The sequence below is a fragment of the Mobula hypostoma genome, chromosome 10 (genome assembly GCF_963921235.1).
Source record: "Mobula hypostoma chromosome 10, sMobHyp1.1, whole genome shotgun sequence".
NCBI classification, from domain to species: domain Eukaryota; kingdom Metazoa; phylum Chordata; class Chondrichthyes; order Myliobatiformes; family Myliobatidae; genus Mobula; species Mobula hypostoma.
In genome coordinates this window covers 42940094-42967889 of record NC_086106.1, presented here as the reverse complement: position 1 = coordinate 42967889, position 27796 = coordinate 42940094, and the positions used below count along the sequence as shown (strand labels likewise).

At 52.0% G+C, this 27796-nt stretch overlaps 1 protein-coding gene across 2 annotated transcripts; it reads right to left on the bottom strand.

Annotated features, from left to right (window-relative positions):
* On the bottom strand, nucleotides 1-24559 carry LOC134352874 (tubulin polymerization-promoting protein family member 3-like). 2 transcript variants are annotated; one of them, XM_063060430.1, is made up of 4 exons: nucleotides 24413-24559; nucleotides 10930-11301; nucleotides 4670-4823; nucleotides 1-3552 (listed from the first exon to the last, which is right to left on the bottom strand). In XM_063060430.1, the coding sequence occupies exons 2-4, from the start codon at nucleotides 11118-11120 to the stop codon at nucleotides 3358-3360; spliced, it is 540 nt and encodes a 179-aa protein (XP_062916500.1). In that variant the 5' UTR covers nucleotides 11121-11301; nucleotides 24413-24559; the 3' UTR covers nucleotides 1-3357. The 2 variants fall into 2 exon arrangements, with proteins under 2 accessions (XP_062916500.1, XP_062916497.1); XM_063060427.1 differs by having other exon boundaries at nucleotides 10930-11205.
* Between the last annotated feature and the right edge of the window lie 3237 nt (nucleotides 24560-27796).

The following is a 27796-nucleotide window of genomic DNA, read 5'->3' as shown; positions in this document are numbered from 1 at the left end:
TAACAAAGTGTATGTAAACTTCTGACTCACTGGGAAAGTGATGAAAGAAATAAAAGCTGAAATAAATCATTCTCTCTACTATTATTCTGACATTTCACATTCTTAAAATAATGATCCTAACTGACCTAAGACAGGGAATGTTTTCTAGGATTAAATGTCAGGAATTGTGAAAAACTGAGTTTAAATGTATTTGGCTAAGGAGTATGTAATCTTCTGACTCCAACTGTATGTTTCTACCTAAGGAGGTGTAAGGTGCTCCTTCCCTCTGCTAGTCTGCAGGTCACCCTCCGGTAAGGTGTAGCACCTGCTTAGCCCCCCAACAACCCCCCTCCCTGATCAGGGTCACAGAAAGCCACAGGAGCAGCTGGTGGATGGTCATACGAGCAGGGGGTGCGTATCACAACTCCTGGTTATGTGACTTCTGATACCAGGCAGGAAATCTCTAAAGAGCATTGATAATAGCTGGCGTAAAGACACTGTCCACAAGAAGGCAATTAAACCACTTCTGTAGAAAAAGGTGCCAAGAACAATCATGGTCAAAGACCATAATCGCCTATATCATACGACACGGCACATAATGATGATGATGATGAATGGTCTCGAGACAAAATGCTGACCGATCATTTCCCTCCACAGATGCTGCCCAACCTGCTCAGCTCCTCCAGCTTTTTGTGTGTCTTGCTCCATATTCCAGCCCCTGGCCTCTGCTGTCTCCTTTAAGACATTGTGTTAACCTGTTTATTCCATTCTAGACCCATTTACACACTTGAATAGAAACCCTGCAATGCTGAGCCCGGGCTATCAGTTTGGGCCTCCAGATTATCAGTCCAACCAACAAACTAACTTGGTCTAACCAATAAACAAACTTCAGAAACTACTCATTCTCAAACCAAGTTCTTTCTTTTCAAAGACCTCACCATCTTTCCCCCTTCTGCACGTGAGGCCCAGGATCCTTGGGGATACTGCGGGACAACTGGCCCACGATGAATTGTTCGGGACAACACCAAAGAAGAATACAAGGGAATAGGAATGGGAGGAGGCCACTCAGCCCCTTGAACCCACCCTGCCAGTCGGTGTGATCTCAGCTGATCTAGGCTGGCCTCAACTCGTCTTCGGTACTATCTCCCCGACACCCTCAGTTCCCTGATCTTGTGAACTTTCATCTCTCCTCCTTTCATTTTCCAGGCACCGTTACCCTCCAGGCAGAGAATTCCAGAGGTTCACCGCTCTCCTCAGTTTTAAGTGACTGGTATCCCTCCCACTGGTGAAAACACCTCAACATCGTCCACCTCTGGATCTGAGATGTTCAAATACAGACTCACAATCTGGATTTTGCTCTCTTTTATCAGCTTTCACTTGATCGAGGGGCTTTTCATAAGAAAATCTCCTGGTGATGTTAAGAAACCAAATCCCTCCCCACCCACACACCCTTCTCCTCTGCCTGGCAGATCGGAGGGTACAACTGAACCAGACTTGCTCTTGGTGAAGGAAACGCAGTGGGAATGAAGGGAGATGCGGGCTGCAAGCCGAACAATTGTCCGGATTCTGATTTCACTGAATGCACTGAGGGCAGAAGTTGGGAGACCGTGTTTCAGTTGCACAAGATGTTGGCGAGGCCACACTTGAAGTATTGATTGCCCTGCTGCAGGACAGATGCTACAAGCCAGAAAGAGTTCATGAGGTTTATGAGGATGTTACTGGGAATCGAAGGACTGGATTATGGGGAGAGGTCGAGCAGATTGGGACTTCTTTCACCGAAGGGGGAATGGGTTACGCATTCAGGGTTGGGAAACCAAGAACTAGAGGGCACAGGTTTAAGGTGAGAGGGGAGAGATTTAACAGGGACCTGAGTGGGAACTTTTCCACCCAGAGGGTGGTGAGGAAATGGAACGAGCTGCCAGAGGAAGTGGTTGAGGCAGGTATGTTTACATCATGTTGAAGAGACATTAGAACAGGTACACGGATGGGGGAGGTTTAGAGGGATTTGGGTCAAACCCCTGGTATGAGCTCAGATGGGAATCGTGGTCTGCAGGGACCAGTTGGGCCTGAGGGCCTATTTTCGTGCTGTATGACTCTACAGAGATACTGTCAAATGCTTAAGCAATCCCCGGGAAGTGGCCCAGTGACGGGAGCTGTGGACTCATGGCTCTGGGGACCCGAGTTTGATCCCAACATCGGCTATGGCCTGAGCCCGCATATTTTCAGAACGGAGGAGAGAAGGAATTTCTTCAGCCAGACGGCGGTAAATCTGTGGAATTCGTTGCTACAGGCGGCTGTGGAGGCCAAGTCATCGGGTGTTTTTAAGGCAGAGGTTGATAGATTCTTGATTAGTCAGGGCGTGAAGGGATATGGGGAGATTGGGGCTGAGAGGGAAAATGGATCAGCCATGATGAAATAGTGGAGCAGACTCGATGGGCCAAATGGCCTGATTCTGCTCTTATGTGTTATGGTCTTGTGATCTTATTTCATAAGCACTCTGCTCCCGTCCCCTCCTGGAGCACCCAAACCCCACCCACATCCCCAACAGATGCCAACCAGGTTAAAAAGCTGTCATAGTATGAGAGGGTGGCGGGGGCTTTCAAGAGCTGAGGAACACGTGAGAGAGAGCAGGTTACAGGGAGTGCTAGCTTGGAGAGCTAGCTCAGACTGGGAGGGCCGAATGGCTTCTGATGGAAGGAGAATATACGTTGAGATAAGATTGAGGAGACACACCCTCCAAGGTCAGCCAATGGGGAGCTTAGAGCGGAAAAACTATAGGTCAAGCACAGGAGGGAAGATGAGGTGCTTAGAGCACGCAGATCAGCAGCTAGAGGGGGTAGGTTTGAGGGGGCAGGTTTAAGGGGAGGGGTTTTAAAGGGGACTTGAGGGGTAAGCGTCTTTCACAAAGACAGGGTTTGTTGTCTGGGATGCGTTGCCAGAGGAGCGTGACCTGATAAAATCATGAGGGGTAGAGGAGTTTAGTAGAGCGTACAGGTTTAAATTGAGAGGGGGAGAGGTTTAAAGGGCGGTGGAGCTTCCAGAGGAGGTGGGGTCGATTACTACTTTTAAGCAATGATTGGACAGGTAGACGGAGAGGAGAGCTGTAGAGGGATACAGCCAAACAAACGACAGAAGCCTAGGCAGGTACGTTGGCCAGTGTGGACGAGCCAGGCCGAACGTCCTGTTTCTGTGCTGGGCGACTCCAGGGTCAAGCGGGTGAATGCCAAGGAAGCAAGGAACACCTCCCCCACAACCACCCAACCACACCCGTCCCCCAAACCATGGAGGGAGTCAGGGAGCGAGCTGGAGGGGGCGAGGGCTGAGGAGCAGGGGAGAGAGGAGGAAAGAGAGAGGGGCTGGCTCCACCATCCCAGCCAATCACTTGGAGCCCTTGACCTTCTCGTCATAGGTGCCCATGCCCCTGTAGGCAGCCACAAAGCCCGTGTGCTGCACCAGGTCCTCGCGCCCCGCCCTGCCCCGGCCCTTGCCGCTCTCATCAAACCGCTCCTTGTGGGACCCCGTGAACTTGGACGTGTCTGTCAGGCGATCCACAGCGCCGGCCTTGGCTGCCTTCTGCGGGGGGCACGGGTGAGGGGGGGGGGAGGAGAGAAACAGAGAAACAGCATTTAGCCCAGCAAGTCCCGTCCCATCAGAAACTACCTCCACACCGTCCCGTCACACACTCCCAGGGTCAGGTTCAGACACAGGGTGAGACTCCCTCCATACTGCCCCGTCACACACCCCCAGGGACAGGGTCAGACACAGGGTGAAGCTCCCTCCACACCGTCCCGTCACACACTCCCAGGGACAGGGTCAGACACAGGGTGAGGCTCCCTCCACACCGTCCCGTCACACACTCCCAGGGACAGGGTCAGACACAGGGTGAGGCTCCCCCCACACCGTCCCATATCACACACCCAGGAACAGGGACAGACACAGGGTGAGGCTCCCTCCACACCGTCCCATATCACACTCCCAGGGACAGGGTCAGACACAGGGTGAGGCTCCCTCCACACCGTCCCGTCACACACTCCCGGGGACAGGGTCAGACATAGGGTGAGGCTCCCTCCACACCGTCCCGTCACACACTCCCCGGGACAGGGTCAGACACAGGGTGAGGCTCCCCCCACACCGTCCCATCACACACTCCCAGGGACAGGGTCAGACACAGGGTGAGGCTCCCCCCACACCGTCCCATCACACACCCCCAGGGACAGGGTCAGACACAGGGTGAGGCTCCCTCCACACCATCCCGTCACACACCCCCAGGGACAGGGTCAGACACAGGGTGAGACTCCCTCCACACCGTCCCGTCACACACTCCCAGGGACAGGGTCAGACACAGGGTGAGGCTCCCTCCACACCATCCCGTCACACACACCCAGGAACAGGGACAGACACAGGGTGAGGCTCCCTCCACACCGTCCCGTCACACACCCCCAGGGACAGGGTCAGACACAGGGTGAGGCTCCCTCCACACCGTCCCGTCACACACTCCCAGGGACAGGGTCAGACACAGGGTGAGACTCCCCCCACACCGTCCGTCACACACTCCCAGGAAAGTTGCAGAGTAATAACATACACAATCGACTGTGATGGCAATTGGGTAAAAGGTTATTCGAAGGCTCCCTTCCAAACCCAGGTTGGAAGCCTCGGAAGGACTATGAATTGCAGGGAAACCTTTACTTACTGTGACTCCGACCAACACGGGATCCTTGCCGGCAATGAGGGTGAATGTGGCTTCCTGCGCTTCATCCTCCCCCAGGTCCTTAAACCTTTTCTTCGACAGCTGCTTCAGAGCTTGTTTGAACTCCTCAAAGTTTATCACACGAGCTGACTTTGCCCTGTAGACAAGGATTCGAGAAACACTGGTCAGTATACAGATATCCCCCCGGGGAGAGGGACTGAGAGACACCGGTCAGTGTACAGATATCCCCCTGAGGGAGAGGGACTGAGAGACACCGGTCAGTGTACAGATATCCCCCTGAGGGAGAGGGACTGAGGGACACCGGTCAGTGTACAGATATCCCCCTGAGGGAAAGGGAATGAGGGACACCGGTCAGTGTACAGATATCCCCCTGAGGGAGAGGGACTGAGGGACACTGGTCAGTGTACAGATATCCCCCTGAGGGAGAGGGACTGAGGGACACCGGTCAGTGTACAGATATCCCCCTGAGGGAGAGGGACTGAGAGACACCGGTCAGCGTACAGCTATTCACCCCCAGGCAGAGGGACTGAGGGACACCGGTCAGTGTACAGATATCCCCCCCAGGGAGAGGGACTGAGAGACACCGGTCAGTGTACAGATATCCCCCCTGGGGGAGAGGGACTGAGGGACACCGGTCAGTGTACAGATGTCCCCCCGGGGGAGAGGGACTGAGAGACACCGGTCAGTGTACAGATATCCCCCCGGGGAGAGGGACTGAGAGACACCAGTCAGTGTACAGATATCCCCCCGGGGGAGAGGGACTGAGAGACACCGGTCAGTGTACAGATATCCCCCCTGGGGGAGAGGGACTGAGGGACACCGGTCAGTGTACAGATATCCCCCCCAGGGAGAGGGACTGAGAGACACCGGTCAGTGTACAGATATCCCCCTGAGGGAGAGGGACTGAGGGACACCGGTCAGTGTACAGATATCCCCCTGAGGGAGAGGGACTGAGGGACACCGGTCAGTGTACAGATATCCCCCCGGGGGAGAGGGACTGAGGGACACCGGTCAGTGTACAGATATCCCCCCGGGGGAGAGGGACTGAGGGACACCGATCAGTGTACAGATATCCCCCTGAGGGAGAGGGACTGAGCGACACCGGTCAGTGTACAGATATCCCCCCGGGGGAGAGGGACTGAGGGACACTGGTCAGTGTACAGATATCCCCCTGAGGGAGAGGGACTGAGGGACACCGGTCAGTGTACAGATATCCCCCCGGGGGAGAGGGACTGAGGGACACCGGTCAGTGTACAGATATCCCCCCCAGGGAGAGGGACTGAGAGACACCGGTCAGTGTACAGCTATTCACCCCCAGGGAGAGGGACTGAGAGACACCGGTCAGTGTACAGATATCCCCCTGAGGGAGAGGGATGGAGGGACGCCAGTCAGTGTACAGATATCCCCCTGAGGGAGAGGGACTGAGGGACACCGATCAATGTACAGATATCCTGCTGAGGGAGAGGGACTGAGGGACACCGGTCAGTATACAGATATCCCCCCGAGGGAGAGGGACTGAGGGACACCAGTCAGTGTACAGATATCCCCCTGAGGGAGAGGGACTGAAGGACACCGGTCAGTGTACAGATATCCCTCTGAAGGAGAGGGACTGAGGGACACCGGTCAGTGTACAGATATCCCCCTGAGGGAGAGGGACTGAGGGACACCGGTCAGTGTACAGATATCCCCCTGAGGGAGAGGGACTGAGGGACACCGGTCAGTGTACAGATATCCCCCTGAGGGAGAGGGACTGAGGGACACCGGTCAGTGTACAGATATCCCCCTGAGGGAGAGGGACTGAGGGACACTGATCAGTGTACAGATATCCCCCTGAGGGAGAGGGACTGAGAGACACCGGTCAGTGTACAGATATCCCCCTGAGGGAGAGGGACGAAGGGACACCGGTCACTGTACAGCTATCCCCCTGAGGGAGAGGGACTGAGGGACACTGATCAATGTACAGATATCCCCCTGAGGGAGAGGGACTGAGGGACACCGGTCAGCGTACAGCTATTCACCCCCAGGCAGAGGGACTGAGAGACACCGGTCAGTGTACAGATATCCCCCCCAGGGAGAGGGACTGAGAGACACCGGTCAGTGTACAGATATTCACCCCCAGGCAGAGGGACTGAGAGACACCGGTCAGTGTACAGATATCCCCCCCAGGGAGAGGGACTGAGAGACACCGGTCAGTGTACAGATATTCACCCCCAGGCAGAGGGACTGAGAGACACCGGTCAGTGTACAGATATCCCCCCCAGGGAGAGGGACTGAGAGACACCGGTCAGCGTACAGATATCCCCCCCAGGGAGAGGGACTGAGAGACACCGGTCAGTGTACAGCTATTCACCCCCAGGGAGAGGGACTGAGAGACACCGGTCAGTGTACAGATATTCACCCCCAGGCAGAGGGACTGAGAGACACCGGTCAGTGTACAGATATCCCCCTGAGGGAGAGGGACGAAGGGACACCGGTCACTGTACAGCTATCCCCCTGAGGGAGAGGGACTGAGGGACACTGATCAATGTACAGATATCCCCCTGAGGGAGAGGGACTGAGGGACACCGGTCAGTGTACAGATATCCCCCAGAGGGAGAGGGACTGAGGGACACCAGTCATTATACAAATATCCCCCTGAGGAAGAGGGACTGAGAGATACCGGTCAGTGTACAGATATCCCCCTGAGGGAGAGGGATTGAGGGACACCAGTCAGTGTACCGATATCCCCCTGAGGGAGAGGGACTGAGGGACACTGGTCAATGTACAGATATCCCCCTGAGGGAGAGGGATGGAGGGACACCAGTCAGTGTACAGATATCCCCCTGAGGGAGAGGGACTGAGGGACACCGATCAATGTACAGATATCCCCCTGAGGGAGAGGGACTGAGGGACACCGGTCATTACACAAATATCCCCCTGAGGAAGAGGGACTGAGAGATACCGGTCAGTGTACAGATATTCCCCTGAGGGAGAGGGACTGAGGGACACTGGTCAATGTACAGATATCCCCCTGAGGGAGAGGGGTGGAGGGACGCCAGTCAGTGTACAGATATCCCCCTGAGGGAGAGGGACTGAGGGACACCGATCAATGTACAGATATCCTGCTGAGGGAGAGGGACTGAGGGACACCGGTCAGTATACAGATATCCCCCCGAGGGAGAGGGACTGAGGGACACCAGTCAGTGTACAGATATCCCCCTGAGGGAGAGGGACTGAGGGACACTGGTCAGTGTACAGATATCCCCCTGAGGGAGAGGGACTGAAGGACACCGGTCAGTGTACAGATATCCCTCTGAAGGAGAGGGACTGAGGGATACCGGTCAGTGTACAGACATCCCCCTGAGGGAGAGGGACTGTGAGACACTGATCAGTGTACAGATATCCCCCTGAGGGAGAGGGACTGAGAGATACTGGTCAGTGTACAGATATCTCCCTGAGGGAGAGGGGATGAGGGACACCGGTCAGTGTGCAGATATCCCCCTGAGGGAGAGGGACTGAGGGACACCGTTCAGTGTACAGACATCCCCCTGAGGGAGAGGGACTGAGAGACACTAGTCAGTGTACAGATATCCCCCCGAGGGAGAGGGGATGAGGGACACCAGTCAGTGTACAGATACCCCCCCGGGGGAGAGGGACTGAGTAGGGTCAGTGTACAGATACCCCCCCCGGGGGAGAGGGACTGAGTAGGGTCAGTGTATAGATATCCCCCCGGGGGAGAGGGACTGAGTCGGGTCAGTGTATGCCAAACACAAGTCCAAAGGGCAATATTACGAATGCCGTGGGTAATCTCAATGTGCAGGCAGACTAGGAAAATCAGGTTGATGAGAGAAAATTTGTAGAATGACCTATGAGATGGCTTTTTAGTGCAGTTTGTGGTTGAGCCCACTAGAGGAAGGCTATGCTGGATTAAGTGCTGTGTAATGAATTTGATTTGATTTGGGAGCTTAAGGTAAAGGAACCCTTAGGAGGCAGTGATCATAGTGTGACAGCCTGCAATTTGAGAAGGTGAAGCTAAAGTCAGATGTATCAGTATTACAGTGGAGTAAAGTTAGTTATAGAGGCAGGAGAGAGGAAATGGCCAAAGTTAATTGGAAGAGTGATGGCGGAACAGCAATAGCTGGAGTTTCTGGGAGAAATTAGGAAGGCAGAGGATAGATATGCATCCCAAAGAAGAAAATATATTCTGAAGGCAGGATAATGCAACGGTGGCTGACGAGGAAAGTCAAAAACAACAGAAAAGCTAAAGAGAGGCCATCTAATAGTGGGACATAAGAGGATTGACAGAAGGCAATTAAAAAAGCCAAAAAGAGGAAGAAGGTGAATTATGAAGGTAGGCTGGCCAATAGTATCTCAGAGGATACCAAAAGTATTTCTCCAGATATATAACGAGTAAAAGAGAGGCAAAAATGGATATTGGACTGCTGGAAAATGATGCTGGAGAGGTAGTAATATGGGACAAAGAAATGGCAGATGAACTGGGTAAGTATTTTGCAACTGTCTTCACTGTGGAAGACACTAGCAGTATGCTGGAAGTTTGGGAATGTTAGGGGCAGAAATGAGTGCAATTGCTATCACTGGGAAAGGTGTTTAGGAAGCTGGAAGGTCTGAAGCAGGATAAATCACTTGGACCAGATGGTCTGCATCCCGGCGTTCTGAAAGAGTTGGCTAGGGATATTGTGGAGGAATTGGTAATAACCTTTCAAGAATCACTAGATTCTGGCATGGTTCCGGAGGACTGGAAAATTGCAACTGTCACCCACTCTTCAAGGAGGGAGGGAGGCAATAGAAAAGAAATTATAGGCCAATTAGTCTGACCTCAGTGGTTGGGAAGATGTTGAAATCAAATGTTAAGGATGAGTTCTTAGAATGCTTGGAGTAACAAAGAAAAATAGGCCAAAGTCGGTATGGTTTCCTTATGGGAAAATCTTGCCTGACAGATATTTTGAAATTCTTTGAGGAAATAACAAGCAGGCTAGACAAAGGAGAATCGATGGATGTTGTGTACTTGGATTTTCAGAAGGTCTTTAACACGGTTCTGCACATGAAGCTGCTTACAAGAAAAGAGCCCATGGTTTTACAGGAAAGATACTAGCGTGGATAGCGGTTTGGCTGACTAGCAGGAGGCAAAGTGCGGAAACAAAGGGAGCCTTTTCTCGTTGGCTCTCAGGGGCTAGTGGTGTTGCACGGGGGCTGATGTTGTGACTGCTTCTTTTCACATTATATGTGAATAATTTGCATGATGGAATCGATGGCTTTGTGGCTAAATTTGTGGATGATACGAAGGTAGATGCAGGGCTGGGTAGCGTTGAGGAACCAGAGAGTCTGCAGAAGGACTTAGACAAAATGGAAAAATGGGCAGAGAAGTGGCAGATGGAATATAGTGTTGGGTAGTGTATGGTCGGGCACTTTGGTAGAAGGGACAAAAGCATAAACTATTTTCTAAATGGGCAGAAAATTCAAAAATCTGAGGCACAAAGGGACTTGGGAGTCCTAAGGTTGACTTGCAGGTTGAGTCAGTGGTGAGGAAGACAATGTGATGTCACTGTTCATTTCAAGAGGACTAGAATACAAAGGCAAGGGTGTAATGCTGAGGCTTTATAAGGCACTGGTGAGGCTCCACTTGTGAGTAATTCCAGGGTCCTTTTCTAAGAAAGGATGTGCTTACATTGGAGAAGGTTCAGAGGAGCGTGACAAGAATAATTCTGGGAATGAAAAGGTTATCGTTCCCCTATACTCCTTGGAATTTAGAAGAATGAGGATCTGATTGAAAGCCATCAAATGCTGAAAGGCTTGATAAGGTAGATGTTTCCTATAGTGGGGGGGTCTAGGACCAGAGGGCACAGACTTAGAACAGGAAGACATCCAGTTAGAATGGAGATGAGGAGGAGTTTCTTTAGCCAAAGGGTGGTGAATCTGTGGAAGTTGCTGCCACAGGTATCTGTGAAAGCCGGGTCATTGGGTCATTGAGGTTCACAGGATGTTGACTGGTCCGGGAGAGAAAGGTTTGGGGAGAGGTCAGAGGGATAGTGTTGAGAGGGAAAATGAATCAGCCTTGATGGAATGGCAGAGCAGACTGTATGGGCCCAATTCTACTCCATTCTCTTACGGTTGTGGTGTACAGGGGGAGAGGGTCTGAGGGACTCTGGCCAGTGTGTGGATATCCCCCTGATGTTTTAGTTTACATTGTTGCTCGACTGTAGTTTTTTATGGAAAAAAATTAAGAAAACTTGCTTGACACTTACTTGACCTTGGTGAAGACGATGTCCACATCAGTGCCAGTGACAGTCTTCCCATCGATCACCTTGCAGTCCTTGCAGAGCTTGGCAAAGTTCTTGCCCGTCATGTCCAGGCCACTGGCCTTGGTGTCTCCGTGGATGGCGAACTTGCGGAAAGACTTCTCGAGTTCGGCCAGGCTCCCTCCCGCGTCCGCCATCTTCCACCGGCACCCACTGGGCGAAGGGGCGGCGCTGTGTGTCAGCTCGCTGGGGTGGTCTCCTCGGGAGGGTCTGCGTGGTCACCTGGAATCAGGAATGATGCCATATCTGGAGAACTGCACCCAGCTGGAAATCGTAGCACGCCTGAGGGGTTATGAACACCTCGTCTCCCGTCCACAACTGGAATGGTAGCAATCATCAGGTACAGCTCACATCTGCAGAGCTGTGCACATCTGGAGAGCTGCTTAGAGCTGGAAATGTAGCAGGCATGTCCAGACATCTGAACAACCACCCACATCTGGAAAACTGCCTACGACTGGAATTGTGGTGTGCCCCAGGCAGAGTGCACATCTGGAACTGTCCACATCTGGATACTGTCTACAACTAGGATTGTAGTGTGCCCCAGGTAGAATGCACATCTGGAAAACTACCTACGACTGGAATTGTGGTGTGCCCCAGGAAGAGTGCACATCTGGAACTGTCCACATCTGGATACTGTCTACAACTGGAATTGTAGTGTGCCCCAGGCAGAGTGCACATCTGGAACTGTCCACATCTGGATACTGTCTACAACTGGAATCCTATTGTACCTGCGGAGCAGAGCATAACTGGAGAACTGAACATCTGGCATATTGGACGCAGAGGGATAGTGTGTATGACAGAAATTCTATGCACTCCTGGAAACACATCTGGGGGTTTCACACTTTCTATTGATATGCACATCTGGAATCCCCATGCAAACCTGGGAAACAGAACACTTCTGTGATTTTGTGTAACCATGACAGATAGATCACTTCTGGAATTGTGTGTGTACCTGGGAATGAGCATATCTGGAGATCTGTGCACATCTGCCAAACTACATTTTAGTGGTGCCCCATTTACAATAACCCAGCTCTTAGAGCCACTGCCTCACATCTTCAGAGACCTGGGTTCTGTCCTGACCTTTGCTGCTGCTGCTGGTGTGTGTGTGTGTATGTGTGGGGGGGGGAGTGGGGAGTGGTCTAGGAGATCTGCATGCTCTGCCTGTGACTTTGGGTTTCCCGCGAGGACCTCGGTTCCCTCCCACGTCGCAGAGAGGAGCAAGTCAGTGGATTATCGGCTGCTCTGAAATGCCCCCATGTGTGGGTGAGGGGGGAGTCCGTGGGAATGTTGGGGTTGACAGGTTACAGTGGGAATGGGAGCTCAATAGAGCAGATAAAGTCAGTGGCCACTAATCTCGGCTCCCACACACACACATATACACATACTCTATAAACACACACACACTGAGACAGACAGACAGACACACACACACCCAGAGAGAGAGAGAGACACACACACACACTGAGACAGTGAGACAGACACATACACTCACAGTGAAGCAGAGACACACACAGTGAGACAGACAGATGCTCACACTGAGGCAGACACACCACACACCCACACACACACACACACACACACTGAGACAGTGAGACAGTGAGACAGACACATACATTCACAGTGAGACAGAGACACACACAGTGAGACAGACACACACACATTGAGACAGACAGACACTCACACTGAGGCAGACACACACACACACACACTGAGACACAGACAGACACATACACTCACAGTGAAACAGAGACACACACAGTGAGATAGACACACACATATTGAGACAGACAGACACTCACACTGAGACAGTGAGACAGACACACACACATTGAGACAGACAGACACATACACTCTCCCACTCTCTTCCTCTGTCTCTCTTCCCCCCACCCCCACCTCCCAAAAGGGAACAGCTATATTTCTGCTGTCACCAGGGAGGCCGGCATCCCAGTGTTGTCCTGTGTGTTTGACTGGTTGTCACAGCAACCCTGTGTGTGAAGACAGTTTGTCAGCGACCAAGGGAAAGTATCCCGCCCGGGGCAGGACAGGGCAGAGTCAACATTCCCCCTTATCTCACAGCAGGAGGGGCGGAGGGAGAGGGTGAGGACAGTGAGGATGGAGAGAGCAGGGGAGGGGGAAGTGAATGAGGGGCAGGGAGAAGACGGGGAGTGGTTGCAGTGCCGGGGAGTGAGGGAGAATGGGAAGGAGGGGGAAGAGTGAGTGGAGAGTGAGAACAGGGAGTTATGGAGAAACAGGGGAGAGAGAGGGAGGGGGTATTGGGGGAGCACAGGCAAAAGGGGGAGAGAATAGGGGAAAGGGGGTGAGAGAACAAGGGGAGAGGGGGGCCACACACACACTCTCGTTCCATCAAGCAGTCGGTTCACAGGAGGGCGTAGAGGCAGCCATTTTATTCCTGAGTAAGAACTGGACAATATGGAGGCATTGCTTCTAGCTGGTGGCTGAGGCAGGTGGGAAGACGCTGTGACATCACAGATATGGGGCCACTACGATCACTGGCATGTCCGCACTGTGAATTCTCACAGGCCGGAGACACTCGGGCTTGAATGGGGTTGGGAGCCACGCTTGTGCCCCATTACAACGGTGTCAGGGCAGGAGCTGGGATCAGCTGTAATCGGGCAGGACCACATAAAGACCAACCAATCAAGACAAGAGTGGCAGGATTCGGGGAACCTCAGAGGGCGAAAACGGTCGCAGATTTAGTCGAGGAGGGAAAGGAAGCAGCTGTTTTCAAGCCGAAATAGTTCTGGTTGCCTCATTACAGGAAGGATGTGAAAGGTTTCGAGAGGGTGCGGAGGAGATTTAACAGGATGCCACCTGGATTAGAGAGCATGTCTTATGAGGAAAGGTTGAGTGGGTGAGGGCTTTTCTCTTTGGAGTGAAGGAGAATGAGAAGTGATGATAGAGGGGTATAAGATTACGAGGCATAGAGTGGACAGCCAGCAGCATTTTTCCCCAGGGCAGTACGGCTAATACCAGAGGGCCACACTTTAAGGTGAGTGGAGAAATTATGAAGGGGGGTGGGGGGATGTCAGAGGCAAGATTTCAGACCGTGAGGAGGGAAGGGTTAGATTGATCGCAGAGTATATTTCTATAGGTCTGCACGACATTGTGGGCCAAAGGGTCTGTACTGTGCTGTATGCTCCATATTACGTCTCCATGCCACAACAGTGACCGAAGGACTAACAACCTTGGCCTTTGTGTTGGTAGAACATCCAATGGCACAGGAGCAGGCCCTTCTGCCCATCGCTCCTGTCCCAGCCACAATACCAGTCTAGAACTAGGGACGTGGCCTCACGGGGGGTAAGATTTCGGACGGAGACGAGGAAGAGCTGCTTTTCGCAGAGAGTAATCTATCGGTGGGATTCGCTGCCTCATTAAATATACTTCAGACATAGTTATAGAAAGCTTTTGCATGAACAGCCTCTTTCAGGGGGCGGTCTTCGACCCCCAACATCTCCCTGCATGGGTCCCGCCATTACCTGTGTACCTCCCCATCCCCCTGGGACTGGACGTGGGGGAGAGTCAGCCACACCACCGCGCCCCCCCCCCCGCCATCTAAACGGAGCTAGTTGCCTCCCTTGGATTGGTGGATCTCTTTTCCGGCTCCCGTGGCTTCACCTAAAAGCCCGGAGGAAGGGCAGTCGGATCAAATAGCCTGTGCTCCTACCCCCCACCCACCCCCGTGTCTCAGTGACCTCCATGTGGCCCGTTTCAATGTGCTCGTAGGTGGGGTTTGCAGACGCCGGCTCTCACAAGAGGGGCGACTCTGGGATACGGTTTGGAAGGAGGAACCTTCGGTGCCACTGCAGCCAAGTTTGCAGATGATCCCAGGAAGGAAAGGTGTAATGCTGAGGCTTTATAAAGCCTGACCACACTTGGGCTATTGTGAGCAGCTCTGGGCTTCTCATCTAAGAAAAGATATGCTGTCATTGGAGAGGGTCCAGAGAAGGTTTGTGAGAATGATTCTGGGAATGAAAGAGTTAACATGTGAAGAGTGTTTTATGGCCTGTACTCACTGGAGTTTAGAAGAATGAGGAAGGATCTTATTGAAACCTAATGATATTGAAAGGCCTAGATAGAGTGGACATGGAGAGGATGTTTCCTATGGTCTAGTACCAGAGGGCACAGCTTCAGAATATCCATTTAAAACAGAGATGAGGAGGAATTTTTTTAGCTGGAGGGCAGTGAATCTGGGGGATGGCTGTGGAGGCCCAGTCCGTTAAAACAGAGGTTGATCAGTCAGGGCGTCAAAGGTTACGGGGAGAAGGCAGGAGAGTGGGGTTGAGGTCAGCCATGATGAAATGACGGAGCAGACTCGATGGGCTGAATGGCCTAATTCTGCTCCCATGTCTTATGGTCTCAAGGAGTGTGGCAGAGGCTGGGGATCCGCGGAGGGACATGGGTTCGTTGGGAGAGTGAGCAGACAACTGGTAATCGGAACACAGCGTGGGGAAGTCTGGGGGGTCATGTACTTTGCTAAGAAGAGGAAAGGTGTGGCCCATGGGGAGAGAGTTTAGAAACCATAGGGATAAGAGGAGTCCTCGTGCGGGATTCCCTCAAGGTTAACGTTAGCATGATTGCATCACCGCCTGGTATGGATGCCCCAGTGTACAGGATCAGAGAAAGCTGCAGAAAGTTGTGAACTCAGACACCTCCATCACGGGCACTAGTCTCCCCAGAATCAAGGGCATCTTCAAAAGGCGGACCCTCGAGAGGGTGGCATCCGTCATTAAAGACCCTCACCGCTCTTCGTCTCATTACTACCATCCCCTCTCTTCATTACTGTACTTCCATCAGGGAAGAGCTACAGGAGCCCGAGGACACACAGTCAGCATTTTTGCAACAGCTTTTCCCCCTGAACCATCAGATCTCTGAAGTACCCACGCTGCCTGTAAGGGGTTTGTACGTTCTCCCCGTGATCGCGTGGCTTTCCTCTGGGTGCTCCAGTTTCCTCCCGCAGTCCAGTTGGTAAGTTAATGGGTCATCGTAAATTGTCCTGAGGTCAGGCTGGGATTAAATTGGGGGGATTGCTAGGCGGCGTGACTCAAAGGCTATTTGCACTGTGTCTGATTAAACTCTTGCTCTCGTTTTGCACTATTTGATCACTTTGTATATCTGCTTATTGCAATTTCTGGTATTTATTGCACTGTTCTGCTGCCACAAAATGACACATTTCACGACATTTGCCGGCGATAACCGAACCTGGTTCCGATTTTGATTCTAACGTTCTGGTTGAGTCAGTGGTAAGGAGGGCAAATGCAATGTTAGCATTTACTTTGAGAGGATGTTGAATGAATCTCTTGTACAATACAGTGAACTCTTGATCTCACAGACGACCTCGTTATCTGGCAGCTTAATGATTACCTGCACTGCTCTTCCTCTGCAGCTGTTACACTTTATTCTGTTATTGTTTTACCTTGCACTGTGTCATGATCTGCTCTGTAAGAGCAAGCTTTCATTGTCTCTCGTACATATGACAGAAATAGACTAATTCTAAGTCCAATTCTAAGGCATTAGTCAGACCGTGTTTGGAATATTGTGAGTAACATTGCACCCCAGTACTAAGGAAGGATGTGTTGACCTTGATGAGGCTCCAGAGGAGGTTTGCAATTATGATCCTGGAGGGTCTGATGTCTCTGAGCTTGTACTCGATGGAGTTCAGAAGGGTGAAGGGAGATCTCATAGAAGCCGAAAGGCCTGTGGAATGGACGTGGAGAAGATGTTTCTAACAGTGGGAAGGTTTTGGGGCACAAAATAATGGGACTACCCTTCAGAATGGAGACCAGGAGGAACTTTTCAGCCAGAGGGTGGAGAATCTGTGGAATGTGTTGCAGAGGATGACAAGTCACTGGATGTATTGACGGCAGAGATTGTTAGGCTCCTGATTGGTGAGGGGGTTAAGGGCTGTGAGGAGAATGGGAGTGAGAAAATAAAAATTGGGGGAGGGGAAGACTTGATGGGCAGAATGACCTAATTCTGCCCCCTATTTCATGGCCTTTGTGGGTGATGGAAAGGGAAGCCAAAAGGTTTCTCCTCTGTGAGGCAATGACTGGACGTGCTGAGCAAGGCTCTTTTGTCAGGGATGGGTGCGAGCTGCCAAGGGACACTGAGGTCGCAGGTCCAGGTCCTGCACCCCCACCCTGCTTCAGGAGGGCCCGTGACCAGAGGAGACCGGTCCTCAGGGCCAGCTGCCAAACAGGCCCTTTGGGCCATCTTGCCTATGCTGTACCGCTGACCCCTATCACCTTTACCCTTCTGAGGCCAGTGCTCACCTGGATGCATGGTAAATGTGTCAGGGAAGTGGGCGGGCGGGGGTTGTGTGGTTTGTGCTTCCACCACCCCCCTCAGGAACCACATTCCAGGCTCTGCTCTCTGTGGGGGAAGCACCCCCCTCCCCGAACATTGTCTCACCTTAAACCACCACCCTCTTGACTTATAATCAGAATCAGGGTTATTGCCATTGAAGTATATTGAGAAATGTTTTGTAGCAGCAATGCAGAGAGCAAAACATAAAATAAATCACTATTAAGTTACAACAAGAAAAATGAGGAGGGATCTCATTGAATCTGCTGAATATGAAAGGTGGAGGTAGAGTGGGTGTGAGGAGGATCTTTCCAATCGTGGGAGAGACTAGGACCAGAGGACACAGCCTCAGAATAGAAGGACGTCCTTTTAGAAAAGACATAAGGAGGTATTTATTTCACCAGGTGGTGAACCTGTGGAATTCATGGCCGCAGATGGCTGTGGAAGTCATTGGGTATATTTAAGATAGTGGTTGATAGATTCCTGATTAGTAAGAGCATCAAAGTTTATGGTGAGAAAGCGGAACGAGGTAGTGAGTGAAAATAAATCAGCCGTGATGGAATGCTGGAGCGGACAAGACAAGCCTAATTCTGCTCCTATGCCTTATGGTCTTATTGTCTAAGAAATAAAAATATTAGAGTGCAAAAGAGGAAGAGTGAGGTAGTGTTCACGGGTTCACGGAACATTCAGAAATCTGGTTTCGGAGGGGGAGAAAAGCTGATCCTAAAACAGTGAGAGTGAATCTTCGGGCTCTGGTACCTCACCTTAGAAAATAAGTTCAATTTGATTTATACTGGGAAAACTGAGTTAACTACATAACACCTCATAGGCCTGATTTTATTCTCACAAGTCAATGAATATGTTGTAAAAATAGGATCACTCCCTACTATGTACATAGTTTCTTCTTTCGATTGTTCTTTCTTTCCTCTCCTTTCAATAAGTGTATACCTCAGATATATATTATGTGGAGATTTGTGACAAATATGATTCTATGATAAATATGTACGGTGTCTGAAATACATCGTATGGAAATGTTTGTTTGATGATGAACTTCAATAAAAAATAAATTACAAAAAAAAAGAAAAAGAAGTTCGGACCTGCTGAGTTCTTGAGGAATTTTGTGTTTATTGCTCTGAATTTCCAACATCTGAAGAGTCTCTTGTGTTAAAGGAGTTCTTACTTTCCCACCTGCCCCCCACCCCAACACCTTGTGGTTTTATAAACCTCTATCAGATCTTCCTCAGCCTCCTTCACTCCAAGGGAAGCAATCGTTATCACCCAAGCCCCCCAAGGCCACGAAACCTCCCGAGGAATCTTAAACACAGGAGATACTGTAGATGCTGGAAATCTTGAGTAAGACAGACAAAGTGCAGGCGGAACGCAGCAGGTTAGACAGCACCTACAGAGGGGAATGTACAGTCAATGCTTCATCAATACTGGAAATGAAGGGGGAAGATGCCAGAATAAGGAAGTGGTGGGTGGGGGAAGGGGAGAAAAATCACCTCTGTACTCTCTCCCTCCAGTGAAATCACATCCTCCCTGTAGCGTGACACAATGCCCCAATTTTTATATCTACGCCATGGCAGAAATAGACAGGAGTCTCATTTGCCTACTTCAACATCTCATTTACCTGCACTGACTTGTGCCCCGAGGTCCCTCCGCCCATCAGCACTGACTGGGGTCCCACCGCTAACTGCCGTCCCATTGCATCGCACCCCCTGACCGAGAGCAAGGTGTGGACTCGGGCAACTGTCCCTGCAATGCACGGCACCGCAACAGATCGTATCACCTACAGATTTACCACCAACGTTCACATCGAACGTTGATCACTCACAGCAATGCATGTGGTACAGCACAGGTCACTGGGTCCTGGAAAAATAGAGCTCATGAACAGGCCCTTCGGCCCATCTAGCCCATGCCGAACCATTTAATCTGCCAGCTCCCATCGACCTGCACTGGGACCATACCCCTACCATCCATGTGCCTATCCAAACTTCTCTCAGACATTGAAATTGAGCTCACATGCACCACTTGTGCTGGCAGCTCGTTCCACACTCTCACCACCCTCTCAGACTCACAGACAGAAAGGTAGCCCTCATTACTCTGGTTTAGTCTGTGCCTAACCCGTCTAACTCCCTGACCCTGCATCTGGGAGCGTGTGACGGGATGGTGTGGAGGGAGCCTCACCCTGTGTCTGACCCTGTCCCTGCACTAACCACCCCCCACCCCTCTGGATTCGGTGTGTTTCAGTCCCAGATGCCCCCACCCCCCGCCACACTGTCACAACCCCAGCCTGTCCAATCTCTCCTCACGAGACAACCCACCTGTACCAGCTTCTGGTCCGGTACACCATCCCTGGTGCTCCCTCCCCTTGGTAAGGAGACCGACACTGTCCATGGTGCTCCTGTTGTGGTCCACAAACGCACCACAGAAAGCATCTTAACCGGCGCATCTCAGCTTCGGCCCATGACCGCAGGAAACTGCAGAGCTGTGGACACAGCTCAGCACAACGCAGAAACCACCCTCCCCTCCACAGACTCTGTTGGCCCTTCCCGACCCCGCAGAGAGCAGCCAGCAAAATCGAGGAGCCCATAAACATGAGATGGGCCGGGAGTCAAAAGCAACACAAACAAAACGCTGGAGGGACTCAACTAGTCGGGCAATGAATCAACAGTCAACGTCTCGGGCCGAGACCCTTCTTCAGGAATGAGGAGGGAAGAGGGGAGATACCAGAATGAAAAAGGTGGGAAGAGGGGAAGGAGGTTTGCTGGAAGATGATAGGTGAAGCCAGGTCGGTGGGCAAGATGACGGTCTGGAGAAGAAGGATTCTGATATAGAGAAGGGTGGACCATAGGAGGAGGGGACCCTTGGGGAAGGTGAGAATAGGAAGTGGGGGGGTTGAAATGTAGTTTACTGGAAGGAGAAATTGATATTCATACCATCAGGTTGGAGGCGTCCCAGAAGGAATTTTTGCTCCACCCTGAGGCAGGCCTCATCACGGCACAAGAGGACAAGTCGGAATGGGAATGGGAATCAGAATTTGTATGTTTGGCTGCCGGGAAGCTCTGCTTATGGCGGACGAAGCAGAGATGCTCGACGAGCCAGGGCCCTCCCACCCTGGACGTTCTCCCCTCTCTCCCGTCGGGCAGAAGATACAAAAGCGTGATAGCGCGTACCACCAAGTTGAGGGACAGCCCCTACCCCGCTGTTATCAGACCCTTGAAGGAACCCCTTGAGTGATAAGCTGATCTCACAGTCTTTCCCCAAATGGCCTTCGCTTCTCTACCTGCATGTGTATTTCTCCGTCACTGCAAAATTATATTCTGCAATTTGTAAACACTGGAGATTCTGCAGATGCTGGAAATCCTGAGCAATACACACAAAACGCTGGAGGAACTCAGTAGGTCAGGCAGCATCTGTGGAAATGAATAAAAGGCTGGTGTTTCGGGCTGGGACCCTTCCTCAGAGCTCATGTCCAATTCTGCATTCTCTTTTCCTCCTTACTACCTCAATATTCCTATGGCTGGAATAACCTGACTGGGTGGTACTCAAAGCCAAAGTTCTTCGCTCCATCTCCTTCTGTAGGCTGCAGGGTGGTGTAGTGGTTAGCACAACACTTCACGGTGCAGGAAACCCGGGTTCAATTCCCACTGCAGCCTGTAAGGAGTTTGTACATTCTTCCTGTGACCGCATGGGTTTCCTCCCACAGACCAAAGACGTACTGGCTGGTGGGCTAATTGGTCATTGTAAACTGTCCCGTGATTAGGCTGGGATCACGATAGGGGATTGCAGGGTGATTTCCTGGCTCGAAGGACCAGAAAGGCCTATTCCACGTTGTATTAGAGTAAAATTTTAAAACGTATTCTCGGTACACGTGACAATAGAGCAATTAAGTCCGTAAGGTAGGAGCAGAATCAGGCCGTTCTGCCCATCGAGTCTGCTCCTTCATTTCATCATGGCTGATCCATCTTCTCCCTCAGCCCCAATCTCCTGTATTCCTTCATACCCTGACCAGCCAAGAATCTACCAACCACTGCTTTTAAATATGCCCAGTGATGCTGGTCTCCATAGGTGTCTGTGGCAACAGATTCCACAGACTCACCACCCTCTGGCAAGAGAAATCCCTCCTCATCTCCATTCTAAATGGCCGCCCCTCTACTCTGAGGTTGTGTCCTCTGGCCTCAGACTCCCCCACCGTGGGGAACATCCTCTCCAAGTCTACTCTCTCACCATTCGATAGGTTAAACCCAGTACCCTGTGCAAATATTGCACCATCTTTGACTTTCGTCCCCCATTCTCCTCGCTAAGAACAGCACTCTGCTCCTCTCTCATTTACCCTCCCTACCCGCTTCCTCGCCTTTCAGTCAATCTTGCTCCTGGACGCACGGGTCTTTATGTGCCTCCGAGCTTTCTCTGTTTACGTAACACACTGTATTGATAAGAAAATGATCGATCTGACAGGTTGGTAAATGGTGTTTGCATAGAGAGGGCGCTGGGGACTGCTGTCACTCAGGATAGGAAGCTCTGTATGTTCTCCTTCCTTCAGACAGGCGAGCCATTGTGTGGGGAGAGGGATGATGTCAGGGGGAAGCCCGGCATTACACGACACTCCCCACCCCCCCCCCCGCCAGGGGTACCGGCCCCCAGAGCCTGACTCTGCACGGGAGGCAGACAACGGCACTTTTGTTGCCCCTTGGCAAGACGGTGGTGTTTGACAAGTGGATAAGGGGGAGGGGTAGGGGGGTTGGGATGAGCGGAGGGGAGGGAGAGGGGGAGAGAATGGAGGAAGAGAAGGTGGAAAAGTGGGGAGAGAATGGAGGAGAGAGAGAGTGAGGGGAGGAGTGAGGGAATGGAGGGAGGGAAGGAGGAAAAGTGGGGAGAGAATGGAGGAGAGAGGGAGTCAGGGGAAGGGGAGAAGGTATTGAGGGAAGGGGGTTAGGTGGAGAGTTAGGGGGGGAGTGAGGTGAGGAGGGGGAGAGAGAAGGGGAGAGAAGGAGGAAGGAAAGGGAAGTGCAGAGAGCAGGAAGGGAGAAGGGGAGGGGGAATGAGTGGGAAAGGAGGTGGCAAATGAGGGAGGAAGGGGTAATATGGGGTGGGTGATCAAGGAGAAGAGCAGAATGAAAGAGGTAGGTAAGGAGAGGGGAGAGGGGAGTGTGGAAGGAGAAAGTGGACCAAAGTGTGGGAGGAAAGGGAGAGTGGTAGTGGGGGGAATAGAGGGGGATTGGGGAAAAGGAGCGGGGAATGAGCAGGGAAGGAGGGAGTGGGGTAGGAGAAGACGGTATGAAGGGACAGGAATTGAGGAGGAGCAAAATGGCCAACAGCTGACAGGGAGACAGCGAGAGAGACACCACTGAAATGAGGTGTCACAAACAAACACTCTCCATCACACTGATTCCAGATTCCAGGAAAGACTATAAAAATAACGAAGGACAGAAAGAAACAATAAGTCGGGAATATATGGAAAAGATGAGGCACAATCAAAGTAGATCACAGATATCCCCCCGAGAGAGAGGGACTGAGGGACACCGGTCAGTGTACAGATATCACCCTGAGGGAGAGGGACTGAGGGACACTGGTCAGTGCACAGATATCCCCCTGAGGGAGAGGGACTGAGGGACACCGGTCAGTGTACTGATATCCCTCTCAGGGAGAGGGACTGAGGGACACCGGTCAGTGCACAGATTCACACAACATTGATACAATGGCACACATGTATGTGCAGGTTAGCATGTGTGACTCAACGATTAAAGCTGCCGTCTCACGTCTCCAGACAGCCAGACTCAATCCCAGCCTCGGGTGCTGACTGTGTAGAGTGTGCTCATTCTCCCCGAGACCCTGTGGCTTTCCCCCAGGCGCTCTGTTTGCTTCCCATGTCCCTGAGATGTGTGAGTTGGTGGCTTGATCAGTCACTGGGAATCATCCCTCCAGTGTGTGAGTGACGGGGAGCTGATGGGTGTGTGGGGGAATGGAAAGGGGTCTTTGAGGAGTCAGTGTAAGAGGTCAGAATGGACTCAGTGGGCTGAAGGGCCTGTTGTCTGCTGTGGGGATCCAGGACCCAATTATACAGGTACAATTTTACAAATGAAATCATAGGAGTTAATATACAGTCCAACACACACACATGCACACACACACACACACACACACACAGTCGCTCTTTCTCACACACATACACACAGATACACATACCCACACACATGTGCATGCACACACACGCATACACACAAACACAAACACACACTCACATAGACAGAGTGACACACACTGGCACCCTCTGTCTCAGACATACATACAAACAGACACACACACACTAGTACTCTCTCTCTCTCTCTCTCACACACACACACAGGCTCATTCTCTCTCTCACACACAGAAACATACAGTATACACATACTGGGATACAGGAACACGAGCAGGCCATACGTGCAAACCACACGCGTGTACATGTAAATAGGGCACACACGCGCGGAGACATGGAGAGCACACACACAGCTGTCCCATCCACTCAGGGGACATAAGACAGAGGCGAGCAGTGCAGATCTGTGGAAGAGCCGGGCCGGCGGTGGCTGAGTGACGGTGCCGAGAGCAGGGCGAAAGGGCGGGGCCGGCCAGATGGAGCCGGGCTCACAGGGGGGCGAATGGGGGAGCGAAAGGGGTCTGGCACCTCAGAGTCAGAGGCTGTGGGGTCGGGGAGAGGTGGGAGAGGGAGAGAAAATAAACGAGTGGACTGGGGGTGGGGAGGGGGTGCAGGTAATTAGGTGGGAAGAAATGATAACACGGCCGGGGGTGGGTTGAGGGAGACCCGCGGAGAGGGATTGCGGTGGGGCGGGAGAGGGCTGGGGAAGATAGGTAAGGGAGGAGGAGAGGAGAGGGTGAAGAAGGAGAGAGGTGGGTGTGGGGAGAGGGAGAATCGGGGAGGGGGAAAGAGGAGAGAGGGAAGGGGTCATGAGAAACATGAGAAGGGAGCGAGGAGGGGGTGATGAGACAGGATGGAGCGGCGGGTGAGATTGACCTGCGGTGGCAGGAGGGAGCCGCCCGCCGGTACAAGGTGCCCGGGATGGAGGATGGAGACGATCGGGGACCGGCGCACTGCGGCGGGATGAGGTACCTGCGGTGTCCCGGTGTCCTGTCCCTGTGGCTGTGGCTGTGGGTGTCGCTGTGTCTGCCAGCGAGGGGACGAGGCGGTACCGGCTCCCTCAGCACTCAGCTCGGGTGTGTGTCTGTGTTTGTGTTACAGCTGCGGGAAAACAGGGGAGGAGTCGAGACATCCCTCCCTCTCTCTTCCCTCTATCCCTCCCTCCCCTTCTCTCTCAATCCTCCTCTCTCCCCTCTATCCCTCCTCCCCTTCTCTCTCTCTTCTCTCTCATTCCTCCTCTCTCCCCTCTTTTCCCCACACTCTCTCCCCTCTATCCCTCCCTCCCCTTCTCTCTCTCCTCTCTCATTCCTACTCTCCCTTTTCTCCATCTCTCTCCCTTACCCTCCCTCTGTCATTCCTTCTGTCTTTCTCTCTTCTCCCCACCCTTTCTCTACCCTACCCCTCCCTCCCTCTCTCTCATTCCTCCTCTCCCCTCCTTTTCCCACTCTCTCTCCCTATCCCTCTCTCTCTCATTCTACCTCTTTCCCCATCTCTGCCTCTCTCCCTCCCACCTCTCTACTCCTTCTCACCCTTTCTACCTGCCCCACCCGCTCTCCCCCCTCTGTCGCCATCCCTCTCTTTGTCACTCGCTATCTCTTTTCTGCTCCCTCCGTCTTCATTCATCCCTCTCTCCTCCCTCATCCTCTCACCCCTCCTTTCTCCCTGCTCCCTCTCCCAGGTTGGGGTTTTGTAGCAGACCAGCAAAGAGCAACGATCTGCCTGGGCAAAGTTATACTCTCTCCTCAACCCCACCCATCAGCGAGCTGCTGCTCACCTCAACCCGCTGCTGCTGGTCCCGAGAGAGAGGGATAGAGAGATAGAGAGAGATAGTGAGAGAGAGAGAGACAGAGAGAGAGACAGAGAGAGAAAGCGAGACAGAGAGAGAGAGGGATAGAGAGAGAGACAGAGAGAGAGAGTGAGAGAAAGAGAGAGAGTGAGAGAGAGAGACAGAGAGACAGAGAGAAAGAGAGAGTGAGACAGAGAGAGAGAGGGATAGAGAGAGAGACAGAGAGAGAGAGTGAGAGACAGAGACAGAGACAGAGAGAGAGAGTGAGAGAGAGAGAGATAGTGAGAGAGAGAGAGAGGGGGATAGAGAGAGAGACAGAGAGAATGAGAGAGAGAGAGAGACAGAGAGAGAGACAGAGAGAGAGAGAGAGAGAAAGAGAGAGTGAGACAGAGAGAGAGAGGGGGATAGAGAGAGAGACAGAGTGAGAGAGAGAGACAGAGACAGAGAGTGAGAGAGAGAGAGATAGTGAGAGAGAGAGACAGAGAGAGAGAGGGGGGGATAGAGAGAGAGACAGAGAGTGAGAGAGAGAGAGTGAGAGAGAGAGAGAGACAGAGAGAGAGACAGAGAGAGAGTGAGAGAGAGAGAGAGAAAGAGAGAGTGAGACAGAGAGAGAGAGTGAGAGAGAGAGACAGAGAGAGAGCGAGAGAGAGGCAGAGAGAGTGAGAGAGAGAGTGAGAGAGGGAGAGAGACAGAGACAGAGAGAGAGTGAGAGAGAGAGAGTGAGTGAGAGAGAGAGAGAGAGACAGAGAGTGAGAGAGAGGCAGAGAGAGAGAGTGAGGAAGAGTGAGAGAGAGAGAGGCAGAGACAGAGAGTGAGAGAGAGAGAGGGAGTGAGTGAGAGAGAGAGAGTGAGGGAGAGTGAGAGAGAGAGAGAGAGGGAGTGAGTGAGAGAGAGAGAGAGTGAGGGAGAGTGAGGGAGAGAGAGAGAGACAGAGAGAGGGGAAAGTCTCAGAGAGGGTGTCACAGGGAGAAAGAGAGTCAGAGTGAGTCACAGAGAGGGTGAGGGATGGTCATAAGGAATGAGGCACACACTCAGCGATTCAGGAACAACTTCTTCCCCTCTGCCATCAGATTCCTAAATGGACATTGGACCCATGAACACTACCTCACTTTAAAAATATATATTATTTCTGTTTTGCACTATTTTTAATTTACTGTAGTTGATTTACTTATTTATTTTTTCTTTCTACATTATCATTGAGCTGCTGCTGCTAAGTTAACAAATTTCATGACACATGCTGGTGATAATAAACCTGATGCTGAAAGATAGAGAGAGTCACAGAGAAAACAAGTGATAGAGCCAGAGAGAGAGATGGGTGTAGCAAGAAAGACACAGAGAGGGAGTGTAGTGAGAGAGTCTCACAGAGAGGGAGGGTAGTGAGAGAGACACAGAGAGGGAGGGTAGTGAGAGAGACTCACAGAGAGGGAGGGTAGTGAGAGAGACACAGAGAGGGAGGGTAGTGAGAGAGACTCACAGAGAGGGAGGGTAGTGAGAGAGTCTCACAGAGAGGGAGTGTAGTGAGAGAGACTCACAGACAGGGAGGGGGAGATAAGAGTCATCGAGTCTCAGGAAAAGACAGAGACAGTGAGAGCGTCACTCCCAGACAAAGACAAAGATGGTGTGGGTGGAGGGATAGATGAGAGACAAACATGTGATGGGTGAGACACACACACACCAATACTGTGCATGCACACACTTGCACATTTACACAAGCACTCTTGCGCACACACTTACACCTGTGCTCTTACAAGCACACACTCACACACACTGACGTACGGTGAGTGACAAACATGATAGAAAAAGAGAGATGAGACTCCCACAAACAGAGACGGACTGACGTTGAGAACAGGCTTGGTGGTGGTCGGGGTGAAGATCCAGAAGAGAGATAGATAGAGCAAGTGACAGATGGGGAGACGTGAGGGGCCAGGTATAGGGATGGAAGTGGGGGGGTCAGAGACACAGAGAGTGGAGGGGGTGACAGAGAGCTGGAGCAACCTCCCCAGACTCCGGGTGGCAACACCTTTCTCTGCAACTGATCCTCAAGTTCCTGACCGACACACCACAGTCAGGGAGCAACACCTCCACCGTGAATTTCACGATATATGCCAGTGATTATAAACCTGATTCTGCTTCTTCTAAACACCGGTACCCCACAAGGCTGTGCCCTCAGCCCTCCGCTCCACTCCCTGTACATTTACGTCTGCATGGCGGGACTTTGCTCTAACTCCATTACAGATGACACCACCGTAGGTGGGCTGTATCTCAAATATCAACGAGCCGGAGTACAGGAAGGAGATCCAGAGCTTAGTGACGTGGTGTCATGACAACCACCTTTCCCTCGATGTCAACAAAACAAAAGATCTGGGCCATTGACTTCAGGAAGGGTGGGGGCTGTGCACAAGCTCCTGTTTACGCCAGCAGGGCTGAGGACCAGCGGGTTGAGAGCTTCAGGCTTCTAGGAGTGAACATCACCAACGGCCTGGTGCAACCACGTTGAGAACAGGGACAAGAAAGCTCACCAACACCTCTACTTGCTCAGGAGGCTAAAGAAATTTGGCATGTCCCCGTCA

What these genes read in the sequence shown, in the direction of transcription:
- LOC134352874 (XM_063060430.1), bottom strand. Translation starts at nt 11,120, where the DNA reads ATGGCGGACGCGGGAGGGAGCCTGGCCGAACTCGAGAAGTCTTTCCGC. An exon ending in ATCGTCTTCACCAAGGTCAA is followed by an intron (nt 4,824 to 10,929) that starts GTAAGTGTCAAG and finishes CCTTGTCTACAG; the next exon opens with GGCAAAGTCAGCTCGTGTGA. An exon ending in CCGTGTTGGTCGGAGTCACA is followed by an intron (nt 3,553 to 4,669) that starts GTAAGTAAAGGT and finishes TGCCCCCCGCAG; the next exon opens with AAGGCAGCCAAGGCCGGCGC.